This window comes from Chiroxiphia lanceolata, chromosome 8, assembly GCF_009829145.1.
Source record: "Chiroxiphia lanceolata isolate bChiLan1 chromosome 8, bChiLan1.pri, whole genome shotgun sequence".
NCBI lineage: Eukaryota > Metazoa > Chordata > Aves > Passeriformes > Pipridae > Chiroxiphia > Chiroxiphia lanceolata.
Window position 1 is genome coordinate 24,438,473 of NC_045644.1, and position 14,041 is coordinate 24,452,513.

The window sequence follows — 14,041 nt, forward strand, 5'->3', positions numbered from 1 at the left end:
CTTGACACCCTCCCTTTAGATATTTATACAGATGGGGGAGGTCCCCTCTCAGTCGCCTCTTTTCGAGGCTGAACAGTTCCAGCCCCCTCAGTTTTAAACAGCTCCACAGCCACGCTCAGTCCACGGCTCTGGGTCAGCCCGTGACTTCGTGCGTGGCGCCCCAGCAGCAGCCCCAGGACAGGCTGCACAAAGGCGAAGCCAGAACCGCAGCAGCGCCAGCACATAGGAGGAGAACTAAAGTGAACTGGGCTCAGCCAAGCCAGGCCAGACAGAGTTCGTCCCGCCGTTCCTGCGGGACGCGGCACCCTTCCGCCCCGGGGCCCCTCAGGCACACGAAAGGCACCCCTTACCACGCCCGGCATTGAAATAGACACCCCCACGCCCGGCCCCGCCCCGTGGAAGGCCCCCGCGCTGCCTTATGATTGGCCGGGGGGCGGTACCGGCCCTTTCCCCGCCGTGTCGCCACCGCCGCCGTCGCCGCCATGGTGAGTGCGCGGTCTTTTCCCCGCCATCCGCCCCGCGCCGCCGCCATCCCGGCCCTGCCGCGGTCTTGAACCGCCGCGCCCCGGTGGGCTGGCCCGCCTGCATCCGCCTGCGCGGGTATGGCGCGCACCGAGCCGGCGCTCCGGCGGCCGGGCTGCCGAGTATCTGTGCCCGCTGGTAGCAGCGGGGCGCGGGCCGGGCCGGGTGCGGCCCGGGCTCTGATGGCGCGGTAACGCTGGGCTGCTGTTCGGGAGCTATCGGGGAGCTGCCATAAGTCCCAGTCGTGTGTGTCTTATGGCTGCCCCTGTCTGAAGGCGTTACGGGAACAGACGCGTGCGGGGTTTTTTTGGAGAAATTCGTACGTTGCATTAAGAAGAGCATTGGCGGCAGGTCGAGGGAGGTGATCCTGCTCCTCTGCGCAGCCCTGGAGAGGCCACATTTGGAGTGCTCTGTCCAAATCTGGGCACCTTAGTTCAACAGAGACATGGAACTCCTGTAGCAGATCCAGTGGAGGGCAAGAAAGAAGGGTCTGGAGCATCTCTTTTATGAGGACAGACTGAGGCAGCTGGGCCATTTCAGCCTCGGGAAGAGGCGCTTTAGAGGGGCCCTCCTCAGTGTCTGTCAGTATCTGAAGGGAGGGTGCCAAGAGGATGGATCCAGGCTCTGCACAGTGGTGCTGAGCAATAGGACAAGAGGCAGTGGGCAGAAACTGCTGCACAGGAAGTTCCACCTGACACGAGGAGGAACTTCTTTACTGTGTGAGCAACTGGAACAGGTTGCCCAGAGAAGGTGTGTATTCTCCCTCACTAGAGGTATTCAAGAACTGTCTGGACCCAGCCCTATGCTGAGCAAGGCCAGATGACCCTCTGTAGTTCCTCCCTACCTGACCCATTCTGTAACAGTTAAGAAGCTGTAGAAGGCTAAAAGCTGAGTGGGCTGGTGTGCGTTTCCAGCACCAAGAGCTGGGTGGCAGTGGAGCCAACCGAGTGTTGGTAATGACAGCCAAGGAGTGCTGTGGCTGGGGAGAGGGGCTACATGGAAGTAGGGCAGCACTTTTCCAGGAACAGGCAGCCTTGTTCTGGCTCCTAGACATAAACAGAGCGCAGTGCAAGTGAAGGAATGAGACCAGGAAATGTGCATAGACTGTTGGGGGGGAATCAGAGTCCTCCCACCTATTTCCAGAAAGGTCCAGAAGAATGGACTGTACCTGATAACTAAGTGACATAGAAAGGGAGAAACTTATCTATAAAAGATTACCCAGGAAACTGAGGTTGATGCTGGAGCCAGGATTGGTGATCCCTTTCTCCCATTCTGTTATCTCTCTCTTCCCTTTTGGCATATCCCTTTATCCAAAACCCACTGCTGTGTCTTTACACTGGGAGGTCAAGGTCTAACATACTCATTTCCATGGTAAGTGTGGAATTTGCTAATAGAACTTTGTAAGCTTTTGTGGATCCTGTGACCTTTGTCTTTCCTTTCAACCATAAACATCTAGGAGTCTTCTGTGCTCCTTCCCTTTAAGGGTGGGACAGCACAGAGGTTGTAACATTTGAGCTTCCTAAGGAAACTTCTGTTACGTTGTTCCAATGCTTGGGCTGTAATCTGTGTGTTTCACTAAAAACTGTTTAACCTTCTCAGAATGGTGAAAGTGTGTGTGTTGCTGTGATGTTTGAAAACTGGGGATGAGTTTGTCAGTTTTTCACTGTTTTTACAGGTGTTTTCTGTAGCCCAAGACCAGTCTACTTGGGTCATGAGTTCACTGTCAGTGTCTGAGGCTCTTGACTGTTGCTGTAGTGTGCATTATTTACATATTTATTAAATTTCAGTTGTATGTGTAGCTATTGTTTTGTTTTCTCTTGCAGAATGACACAGTGACCATCAGAACCAGGAAGTTCATGACAAACAGGCTGCTGCAGCGCAAGCAGATGGTAAAAGAATACAGGAATTTGCCTTTAATTATTTGTCTGTTGATTCAGGGCTGCAGGTGGTTTACAGCCACTATCAGTACGAGGCCCTTGAAATCTCCAAAGTTCTTATTGTAAAAGTTTATGGCTTTAGATGTGTTGATGTATGCTGAAGGTAAATACTGATGGTGAGGTAGCAAACTCTTCTGTTTGAAGTTGCACCAGGAGAGGTTTAGACTGGATACTGGGGAAAAATTCTGCACCAAAAGGATTATTTGGCATTGGAACAGGCTGCCCAGGGAAGGGGTTAAGTCATCATCCCTGGAGATATTAAAAAGACATGTAGATTTGGCACTAGAGGACATGGCTTAGAACCATTGGGAGACTTGACAGTGTTGGATTTACTGTTGGATTAAATGATCTTAAAGGTGATTTCGAATCTGAATGACTGTGAAGCAGGAAACTTTTGACTGCTTTTATATCAAATTGAATAATACTTTGTGCTGCTCAGGTGGGTTACTTTAAGTGTTTAAGTTCATGGTGGGACTGTAGCGCCTGGCTGTTGTGCTGGATATTGATCACTTATACAACTTGTCAAAATTCTTTCTTAGGTGATTGATGTGCTTCATCCTGGGAAGGCCACAGTCCCCAAAACAGAAATCAGGGAAAAGCTGGCAAAAATGTACAAGACAACCCCTGATGTAATTTTCGTCTTTGGCTTCAGAACTCACTTTGGTGGTGGCAAGACAACCGGTTTTGGCATGATCTATGATTCCTTGGACTATGCAAAGAAAAATGAACCAAAGCACAGGCTTGCCAGGGTATGTTGTCTTCTAGTATCTTGGAAGCAGTTAGGATAGGTTAGAAGTGTTTAATTACTCAGTATTTACATGTGTAAACCCCCAAGTTTTGTGAAAGTACTGTTGGTATACTCAGTCATATGAGACATCTTAAAATAACACAGGTTAGCCTCTGCACTTGCAAAAGAGGCTGAGTTTTTCTTAGTCTGCATTACAGGAGAATTGGAAAGGCAAAACCTGTTACCAGAGATGTTTAGGAATAAATCACTTTTAAAGGTTTGAAAGAAACATAAGAGATGGGGCTGATGCATATGCTACTCAAGTGTTCATGGTCTGTGTTGAATCATTTATTAGTTAATGAACTTGCTGTTTAGTTAATATTTCAAATTTAAACTGTATATGAAGAGTTCAGAAGTAATAAAAATTAAATTGAGAGCTGGTAACAGAGAAACAACATCAAATGCTATTTTAACTTTTTTAATAGCATGGCTTGTATGAAAAGAAGAAGACTTCCAGGAAGCAGCGAAAGGAGCGTAAGAACAGAATGAAGAAAGTCAGGGGCACAGCCAAGGCAAATGTTGGTGCTGGCAAGAAGGTAGGATGAGAATATGTTTAAGCTAGAGTGAGCATTTGCCTTTGGAATGTTGATTAGAGTCTGCAACAGAATAACGCTATTTTTCTTCCATTTTTTCACCTGTTCTACTGGATAACAGAAGGTAATCTGTGTGTTGTATAGCTTGTCATCAGCTCTGTAGCTTAGTTTTGCTCCTCACTGCTGCAAGCTTAGCTGATACAACATGAAATAATGCTTCTTAAATTACTGTTTCCTACGTGTCACTTGAACTAAAGTTACACTTTCCTAAATCTAACAGTATTGCTCTAATCACATAACTCAGTCTCACAGTACACACATTAGATAATCTTAACACTTGTTACTTAGACTGCCTAAGTACCTAATGATTACTCCACCAACTTACTGTTACTTATGGTGTTATTTATCAAGGTGAGTTTGTTAAGGATATTGTAGGTAATGAGGACAGAGTGTAAATAGAAATAAGTAGAATGCCTGTTTTATCCTGGGTTTAAGTGACTGATTCCCAAGGTAGTAGAGTCTTCCTCTGGTGGGAGCTTCCTGGGCTGAGGCTGGAACCTGATACCAGCAGCTAGGAGGGAGGCAGAGTTCCTCTGTCATGAAACAAAACCACAGCTGAGGAGTAGCCTGGGTGGGAAGCCAGTCATCTTCCTTCGTGGTGTTTTGTCCTTTGACAAATGCAGAGTAAGCTGTGCAGCCAAGTGGGTTTTCTTCAGGTGTTTTAATGAGGGGAGAGAGAGTAGTGGGTTTCCATGCTTAATTCTGTAGTTGAGAAAATGCCTTGACATTTTGTACTTTAGTAATCTTCACTTTTGCTTTTTTTCTACTTTCTTGGAATTCTCCATCAGAAATGAAGTATCTACAGGTACTGGAAATGAGCATGGATGTGGTGACTGAATTATACATCACTGAAATGTGTCCATCCTTTCGATTAAAGCACTGTACTGCCTTGCATGCATGTTCGATTTAAACTTAGATCTGTCCTGTGAGGGTTAAATACTAACATAATGAACTTTATTCCATGTGAATTAGAAATAAAATTTGGCCAGTTGCAAACAAGACTTTTGAAACCAGTGAAACAGCTTTAAAATAAGGAGCTCAGTGAGAAGAAATCCAAGAAACTCAATACTCTAATTTGAGGCATTGGTTCAGAACACCCAGGATCTGATTCAAAGTAGTACAGTGCAATTGCATGTGTTACTTGACTGTTGTGTGTAAGTAGCTGTGTACATGAAAGCTGAGTCACATCACACCTTAGTGTGTTTGAGATGGTGTTGGGAAATAAAAAAGGCACAGTTGTCTGCCTTAAACTATATTTAACTATTGCCCTGCAGTATTCCAAGCTAAGACACAAATTAAAGCGAAATTGGAAGTTTCAGTGAAATTAAATATTTTAGTTAGTGTGGAAGTCAAATTCTTTCTGTCACTGGATGGAAATGGACCAGTGTTACTAACAATTACTAGATGAGGGAACTATTCTACTAGATAGGTTTTGAGCCTTCCTTTCTCCTTTAATGCTGTTTTAATCATGAAGTCCTACACGTGTTTATGGCACAAAAATAGCATTTGGTATAGTAGTAACACATAACACACACCCTTTTGTCAATGGCAAGGGAGTCATTTAGTGTTGCACTGATCCCAGTAGTATGGATGAACTTCCCATCAAGACTTTTGCACCTGAAAGTACCTGTTGTTGAGTGTTAATGCAAAGTGGTTAAATTACTGTCACTTGAATTACTAAAGCTGTCCAGTTCAGAGAAATCCTCTTAAAGCATATCAGCACTTCACAAATTTTAGGGTCAGGATCATGTTCTGTGGTAATTATGTAGAAGATGTGACTTCTGTATCAAGTGCTTCTCAAACCAGCATGCAATCTTAGTAGTAGGTAAACTGTGGTTTTCATTAGTATTTTGTTATCTTTTTAAATTATCATTCGGTTGATAAGTATGCATGGGTTAGATGTTACTTGTTTACCACCTTTGTTAATCTTTGTGTCCTCACTTAGGATAAATTATTTTGTGTGCATTCTGGAAAACTTGCTTGATAATAGTTTTGTGCTGCATTACAGAAAAATGTAAAATACACTGGTGTCTTTATAATTTATCTTGAAAAATGCATGTTTAAAGATAATGATGTGGTATGGTTCATCATCCTTTATCACAACTATGCAGAGGAATTTTTAATAGGAGTCCTGGAATATGTTTTTGAGTCCACCTATACAGACTGTGAGAACTATTTATCTCAGAAATGTGTAGGCACTTGATTCTGAAAAATCTTCAGCCAAGTGTATATTATTCTAAAAGTTATGTACCGTCTAGTCATGAAAATTACTGAAATGGTGAATCATACTTGAATAATTTTTTTTGAACTTAAGGTCATATGTAACTGTGCCAATGTCTGGTTGTTTTCTTTGGTATTTCCCTCTCACCCCATTAGAATTCCCATTCTGTTTTCCCTGCAGTTTCAAGAGAAGTATTTTAAAGTGCTGTGTGTTATTTAATGTAACTGTACTTCTAGACTTTGCTGAGCTTGCTAAAAATTTGCAACAAGTATATGTGGATGTCCTTCACCTAGTCTTTGCTTTCAGAGCAGTGACCATGTACCATGCGACACTGAAATGTAAAAAAAAAAAGCCCATCCTCCCTTTTAATGTCACAGCTGTACCTGTGACAGCCCTTGACGTGTGAGGCTTTTCTAAAAAAAAAGCTATCAAACAGAAGTGTGGATGGATAGGCACTTTAAGCCATTGTAGCCTGTAGGCATAATTGAACATACAATTGTATTCTGAATATTATTTAAGCTCTGAACAACTGTTGTTAGGCCTCCTTTTGAGTTTGAGAGAATGCGTGAAATTTAAGTCTTCAGTCTCTACAGTAGTCAAAATTTTGAAGTTTTCCTCGCACATTTCCATGTGGTTATTGAAAAAAGCATATTGTGAGAGTCAGTAAAAATCTTCAAGGCTCCATCTTCTACAGTAGTAGAACTTAGATAAAAATATTCTTATTATTAATTAATGCTTTCTCTTTTTCAGTAATTGAACGTTCCTCAGATGGAAAATGGATCACAGGTATGACTCGAGAATGCTTTGTAAGTGTAGACATTCAGCAGTCCAGTCATTATGATGACGTTGGTCTAACATTGATTTATGCAAGGACTGTGGTACTTGTGCAGATGTAGAACCAAATGCAAGAGTTTAAGACTAGGAAAGAATATTTACAAATTTCTTTTGTAAATTACTGCTATCAATTACTACTGAATTGATAGCTTATGTGACTTTGACTTACATGAAATACCTGATTAGTGTAAAGACTGAGATAATAAACTGGGCAGTTCACATTTACTGTTCCTAAAACTACTGATTATTTAGTCTAACTGTAAGCAAGGCTTACATTTTTCACTTGCAGGTATGCTAAAGAGAGGATAGTAGACCTTGGGTTTTATTGTCTTAAATAGATTAAAGTAGTACGATAACTATTTTCAGAACAGATTTCTGTTGTTTTCTTACACTTATTTCAAGTAAATTCCTTATAAACAAGCATGATACTCTCACAGATAAGTCCCTGTATTTTTGTTGCAGAAACCTAAGTGCTGTGTTCAGTAAGTGTTCAGAAAAAAAGTGGTTTTATTACAAATGGTCTGTCTGGGAGCTGATACAGCATGTCCAGTGTCTTAAACAGAAAGCTGTCAAAGCACTTCTAGCTTGTGGAGCTCTTCTAGAGAGATGCTGTAATCTAGACTGATTTATTCCCATGACGGTGCTGTGAAATTTTGAACTTTATGCTCTTAAAGAAGAGCAGTGTGGTTCACCTGACTTGTTTGGGAACCAGTTTTTCAGGCTTTATAGGTGTATGAGTGCAAAAATTGTTTTAATTTTGTGGTAGTAATGTATTTTTTTCCTTTACAGTCTGCATCCTTCTATGAAGAAGTACAGAAGGAATTATTCTGGAAAGTAGAACCTGTTCATCTGACTTTAACATCAAATAAACTGTGTCAATAAAATGCTGATTTGTCCTATAGTTTTGATTTTAAAGCTACTTTTTGTAAAGTTTGAGAAATTCAGCATAGGTGCACTGTTTGCACTGTATTAAAATCTTTTCATAATTAAACACCTCTTGTTTTGAGTATCAATTTGAAATGCTTTCTAGGTAGTAGTATGAACTAATTCCCAGCAGGCAGTGTTATTTCATGGATATAGACAGGCTTTTGTCATCTGTTGTTCAAACTGTGATTTGGAAAGTCCTTTTAAGATGTTCTTGTTTGGCTGCCTGATTTCTATAGACCTGTAGAATACAGCATAAGGGAGAACAAAACATGTACACAGAGATACTCAGAGCTACCTACTTCCACAGTTAATGATTTTTGGTAGGAAAGGAGTTGGGCATGATTTGTCTTTTGTTCCCAAGTTGTCAGGACAGGCTGTGGGGTCTGTCTCTGGCCTGCCAGCTGTGTAGTACACCTCTAATTTTTCATCTGGTAGTGTTAAAGGGGCCATTTAAGATGGAAGCGAGGGCATTCTGGTGCAGATGTTTTGAGGAGCAATCAAAATACAAGTTTTATACTCTAAATAGGACTGAGACTGCAGCTGTAGCATCTGTGCTGATTACAGTTCTGATTTTATTATCTAAGTACAGTATTTTTGAGTTTTACTTCCATTGTACTTAGGCAGCACTTTGTAACCTAGGAAAGGCATTTTTACTGTTTGGGGGAGGAAACCAACAGTACCATAGTTAGGAGTTTTTAAAGTGGTTGAAAGGGGATATTGTGCAAGATCTGCTAAGTATAGGTGAAGCACTTAATGCCTTTTCTAGTACCTTCAGTCTGAGTCTTGAACTAGTGGGGTTACTGTTACTGTTGTCCGTATTCAGCAGCATCACACTATTGGCTGTACCATAAACTCTCTGTACCTCATGCTGTAGTTTTTTTTGCCTTTATTGATGTTAGTAACTGCGAGTAATAGGCAGTTGGTCTGGTGAAAGGGCTCTCCAATTTCTTAAAGCCACAGGTGAACTAGTGATATTAGACTAAGGGGGTGGCAAAACATGCTGGTTGATTCTAAAATGGATTTGATTCTAAGGTCCTGTGGAAGTTAAAAGGCTCTTGTCAGGCAGGGCTTCAAAGATAAGCACCTGTTGGATGTTCTTCCTAAAGGTATGTTCTGAATGTATGTTCAGTGCAAGTAGCTCGGTGTGCAGCAGCAGTGGGAGCTGCAGGATGAGCTCTTGCTGGGAACCTGAGACAAGAGGCTGTGTACTGCCAAACCTCTGAGGGGCACAAAGACACTCAGGGCAGCAGGAGTTGAGGAGTCACATGCTTAGACTGTGAAGGGGTAAAAGCCCAGGAGTTCCTTAGTTTGGGGTCTCTCCTCAGAGGTCCCAGTTGGAGCTTTTTGTGTGTTACTATGCCATGAATAAGTGGCTTTATGGAATGAGACTTCTGAGACTCTGCTATGGGAAACCTGGTCTGACTGTGAGTGGGGGTGTGGGGACCACCCGTTGTGGAGGGGCTGCCCCCTGGTGCCAGCAGTGAAACTGGTGTAGGGAGTGTGACTGCAAGAGAGTCTCATGAATGGTCAGACTGGAAAGTTCTCTTAACAAAAGAATTGCTAGAGGAGTATTAAAAGTGGGATGTGTGTACTTTGATAAGTATGTGCACTGTACTCTGGAGTCTCTTGAGTTGGTGAGTAAACCTTAGACAATTGCAAATACTGTAAGGGATATGGAGCAGATGTTATGAACATAAGTCTTAGAATCTAAACCTGTTTCAAGGGTAGTATCTGCAGTAAACCCTTTACGCATATGAAAAGGAAGAAGAGTCATGCCATTTAATGTAATTGAGCAATCACTAGGGGGTGATGTGAACACAGCAATACAAATAAAAGGAAGAGTTATATAGCAATCTTTCAGAGAATAGACTGAAAGGAGGTCAAATTATCACCTGCCAAGGATGTCAACTCCTTTGAAAATATGCATTAAAAATGGTTGTGTTTAGAAGCTGAGGCTTTAAGTCATGTTCTTGTTTCACTCTTGTTTTGGATTCAATGGAAACCACCAGTTTCCGTGAAGACCATAGAGTTAGTGTTTTCCAGATGTTTACGACTTGAAAACTGTAGAGTGCTGGCACAAATCCTAGTTGCTCTTTTCAAAAGCCTCCTTATTTTAGTTTTGTGCAATCAACAAAGGATCTATAAATAAGTGCTCTCATAGGGGTATTGTCTTGCGTAGCCTTGATGTTCTGAGTTTACACAGTAAACAGTATTGTTCCAGGGGCATCTACCTCTAGCAGAAATTAATTTTGGAGTTGGAGTATTAAAAGTTCCCTTCTTCAGTTTTGTAATGTCTTACATTGTACTTATTACAGATTTATGTGATACAGTAACTTGCCAAAGGAGTTGAACTGAAATAGATATTACTTGGTGCCGTAAGTTGGTATTTGATGCCCCATTTTGATTGAAGATTGACAGCAAAAAACACATAGTGAATCCATAAAACAATTGACTCTTGTTGGATGGTTAGGTTATAAACACATATCCGAAGCTGTACTCTGGTCTTGCAATATGAACCATTAAGCACAAAAAAATGGGGAGGGGGTCAAAATGACATAGATCTAGAGCTAACTGAACAAATCAGATCAGCCTGTTGGAGTTTTTCCACTATTCTGCAACATTCTGTGTTGATGTGGCTATCCTTTCTCCTGTCATTCTGCTTGGAACAGAGCAATCGAATGAATGGCTGTCATCTGAAATCTTGGTGCTTCAGTGGCTGGGAGTTGTGAGCAGCTCTTGGTGTATCTGTTCTGCCAACAGATGCCCATATGCGTTCTAGTCTAAGCAATGTGTAGCAGGTGTTCTGTAATTCAGAGGTTTAATGCACACGCTGTGCTGTGCAGACTCTAGGTTAATCCCCTTTCCTGCGGGAGGTGAAACAATTAAGTGGAACTGGAATCTGCACTTCTTTCCCTACTATGTGCTGAAGGAACTTTTATTTTCTGCCAATCTTGGCACATCCCATCATCTATAGGTAGTAGTTTTGTCACTGTCGCCTGCTTTCAGACTTTGGCCTGGCCCTCATATTTCAATATCTCAAGTGTTTTTTCATTCTGGAGTTCAGATTAGTCTCTGAAGGCATTTTGGAGACCAGCTTATTAAGCTGGTGGTGAACAATCTCAAACTGATACACGTGGAAAGACTTTTCTTAACCACCATTTATAATGGCCTGGACTTGCTGGAGTTGCATGCACAGAAAATGTTTGGGGTTTTCCGTAGGAAGGACTTAAAACTGCATAGCCAGTCTAGTAAGAATAAATTAAATCTTTGTGTGAAACACTTTGAAAGCTGTGCAGAAGCCTAAGGGCTTGTCTTAAATGAAACCATATCCAGTGGTCCAGCTTCTTGCTGAAGTTCTATTCCTATGTTCAGTGAGATAAATATGGCACAGCCAGACAATGGTGGCTCCTGTCTGAAGGAGATTGTTGTACTGAAGGCAAAAGACAAACTACAGCATATCAGAGAAGGACTTAGGAGAGTCTGTTTGGAGGAGCCAAGAGTGTCTTGGCTTCATAGAAAAAGATAGCTGTGATAAAAATGATAGTAAAATTTGGCATCACCTGTGCAAAATGAGGTGGGTTGGTCTAGGGACCGGCTTGTAACGGGTTTGAGAACAAACCTTGAGGGGAAGAAATAAAGCTAATATTGTCAGTGTCTTGAAATAAATGAGGCATAGTATGCTATGTGATGTGGGTTCTTTCTATTGATAGTAAAAGTGTCATTTAAGGACTAAAGTATTTAGGTCACTATCAACTCTGCAACAGTCAGATGAAATAAAGTTGTTCATATTATTCTGGTCAGTTGCTGTAAAAAATGAATTTTTAATGTCATTGGTTTCCTACACAGAGGAAATAGAACATTGTCCTGTAGCAGCTGTTGATACTAGATGCATACAGTAAGTTTGAAATTCCAGTTGTGAATGCTCCCTGTTGATTTACTTCTCTTTGAGCAAAACAAGGTTGATTGAGCCTTTCTTGGGTGGTTATTTTGATACTGCTAAGAGATCAGATAAGAGTAGTTAATTTTTTTTTTTTGCTATGAATTCTGGCAAAATTTCATCTGAGCAGGTGAATTCTCTGGTATAGGTGGCAAACATTTCTTTTGTTCATCATGTTCCGAATACAATAGCAATAAGACCAAGTTATTTCTATGAATGCATTTTTTACAATGCCTGTAAGATGTAAAATGAAAAGGTTTAAGTAACCTTTGACAACTCCATGTCAGGAGCAGGCACATCCAAGTACATTAATGCCTCTGGACTCCTTCATTTTAAAGGGATTAAATGGAAACTTAGGTTTGTTGTTAGTATTTTTTAACTCTAGTTGTGTCTTAAAAATATTACCTGTGGAATTTTATCCTCATTTCAAATTCAATAAGTTTCCTCATAATTTTGGTCTTAGCTCTCTGTAAAGGCTGTGGCTAATGGAACAGCTGCAAAAGTAGCTAAAAGACACATCATGTGCTAGAAGGTAACTGTATTTTCCAACAGCTGGCCATGGGCAACCAATACTACTAATAAAGCTCCATCTTCCTTTCAAGTTACTGCTGTTCATACACAGAGATCTTAAATAAGCTCAAATAGTGTGCTGAGGCAGAAGGAGATTCAGAGCATCTGTGCCTTCTCTTAACATAGTAGCTATTACACAATCAGCAAAAACCCTGTGAGCGCAGTGCTTCACTGAGGTAGCTGATAACAGTTTGTACTTGTGTTCATTGGGTTAAAATGCAGCTTGTTATTTAATAAAGCTGACCAGGCTGCAAACTGACCCCCATTTGGAGAAACATGCTTCGCTGCCTTTCATGATGATCTGATTTGATTGTACTGGAGCTGCTACCCTGCTATCATTTTCTGTCAATTTTTGCTAGCCTGTTTGTTAAGCCAGGCATCATTTGTGTTGATTTGATAACAGGTTTCAATCACTGATAATAAAACTTTTCTGTGACAAATGACCTCAGATCCATATTTCTTGTGCGGTTTTGGCTGTAAGTAGAAAATTGGGATTGACACTTTCCTTTTTCAGTGTCTTCTGTCTGGTTTAACAGCCAATGTAAAAATCACAGTGAAAGCAGCTTAATATTTTTAAGTTAAAATGGGGGGGGGGGAAAGTTGATTTTTAAGATGTTGGTTAATAGTTCTTACATAGTTTGTTTTACGGTTCTCTTTATAGTATGATGGATCCTGCTACAGAGAAGAAGGTAATATTTTTTTTAAGGTAAGCAGAGGGTTATAATAAAACATGAGAACAGAGATTTCATGTTTTGAGTATTTATTTTAATTGATCACTTCTGTTTATTGAGGAAAGGTTGATCTAGGCACTACTTTAGGGTTTTACAAAAGGAAAGACTAGTGTAAGGGCCTAGGACTGGGACAAACTGCTTCCTATTCACACACAACTATTAAACTTTTAGGGTTTTTTTCAGGAGTTAATTAAAATGAGAATACATTTTTCCTAGCATTGAAATCCACAGTGCTTGTATAAATAAGCATGAAGGACTGTACTCATGCATAAACCACAGAAACCATGGTGAAATTGAACTGTCCAGAGTCAAACAAATGTTGAAAAGTAAACATCTGGCATTAAACAGGGAATAAATGCAACATGTATCAAATTTTTTTCTCATTTTTCTTAACCATGAGCATCTACAGAGGCATAAATGTCTGTTAGCTGCCTTTCATGACTCTGACTTGTGTTTTTGAAATAATAAATCTCCTTTTGGTGTGGTAAATGATTGCTTTAAAATACTTTCTTTGGTTCAAGAGTGTTCTTTGGGCTCCTGGCAATACTTCATTGGTGTGGCATGTCTGGTAAGCTGGGTGAAAGCCTTGCTGTAGGACTAATAAATATTTCTGTAGAAGCTTTAACATGGTGTGCTGCACAGACCAATCCTTGAAAAGTTTCTTTAGAAAAACCTATGCTGGTTTTGAAGACAAGTGGGACACTCCTATCGTCCTGGCAGGATGTCTGTGCTGGCTTAAAGGTAAACTGGCAGGGGAAAAGAACCCAGTTCAAAAGAGAGATTGTAAATCAGAATAACAATTTAATAAAAATAATACAATAAGTACAATTATACAGACAAACAATTGGTTTTAACCCACAAAACCCAAATGTATAACCCAGCACTCTGGGGCATGAACAGAGTGGTGTTTGTTGAGCCCCCCTCCCCGTTCTGGGGGTCCCCCTGAGTCCAAAGTAGAAGGAGAGGGAAAACCTGATGGTGG

The 14,041-nt window shown here is 41.1% G+C and overlaps 1 protein-coding gene across 4 annotated transcripts; it reads left to right on the forward strand.

The window, feature by feature from the left end:
* Positions 1-397: 397 nt before the first annotated feature.
* RPS24 (ribosomal protein S24) lies at positions 398-7,778 on the forward strand. Of its 4 annotated transcripts, XM_032695205.1 has the most exons (8): positions 417-485; positions 2,346-2,411; positions 2,999-3,208; positions 3,672-3,782; positions 3,901-3,903; positions 4,628-4,644; positions 6,811-6,846; positions 7,684-7,778. In XM_032695205.1, the coding sequence occupies exons 1-6, from the start codon at positions 483-485 to the stop codon at positions 4,631-4,633; spliced, it is 399 nt and encodes a 132-aa protein (XP_032551096.1). In that variant the 5' UTR covers positions 417-482; the 3' UTR covers positions 4,634-4,644; positions 6,811-6,846; positions 7,684-7,778. The 4 variants fall into 4 exon arrangements, with proteins under 4 accessions (XP_032551100.1, XP_032551096.1, XP_032551098.1 ...); XM_032695207.1 differs by lacking the exon at positions 4,628-4,644; XM_032695206.1 differs by lacking the exon at positions 3,901-3,903.
* The last annotated feature ends 6,263 nt before the right edge of the window (positions 7,779-14,041 follow it).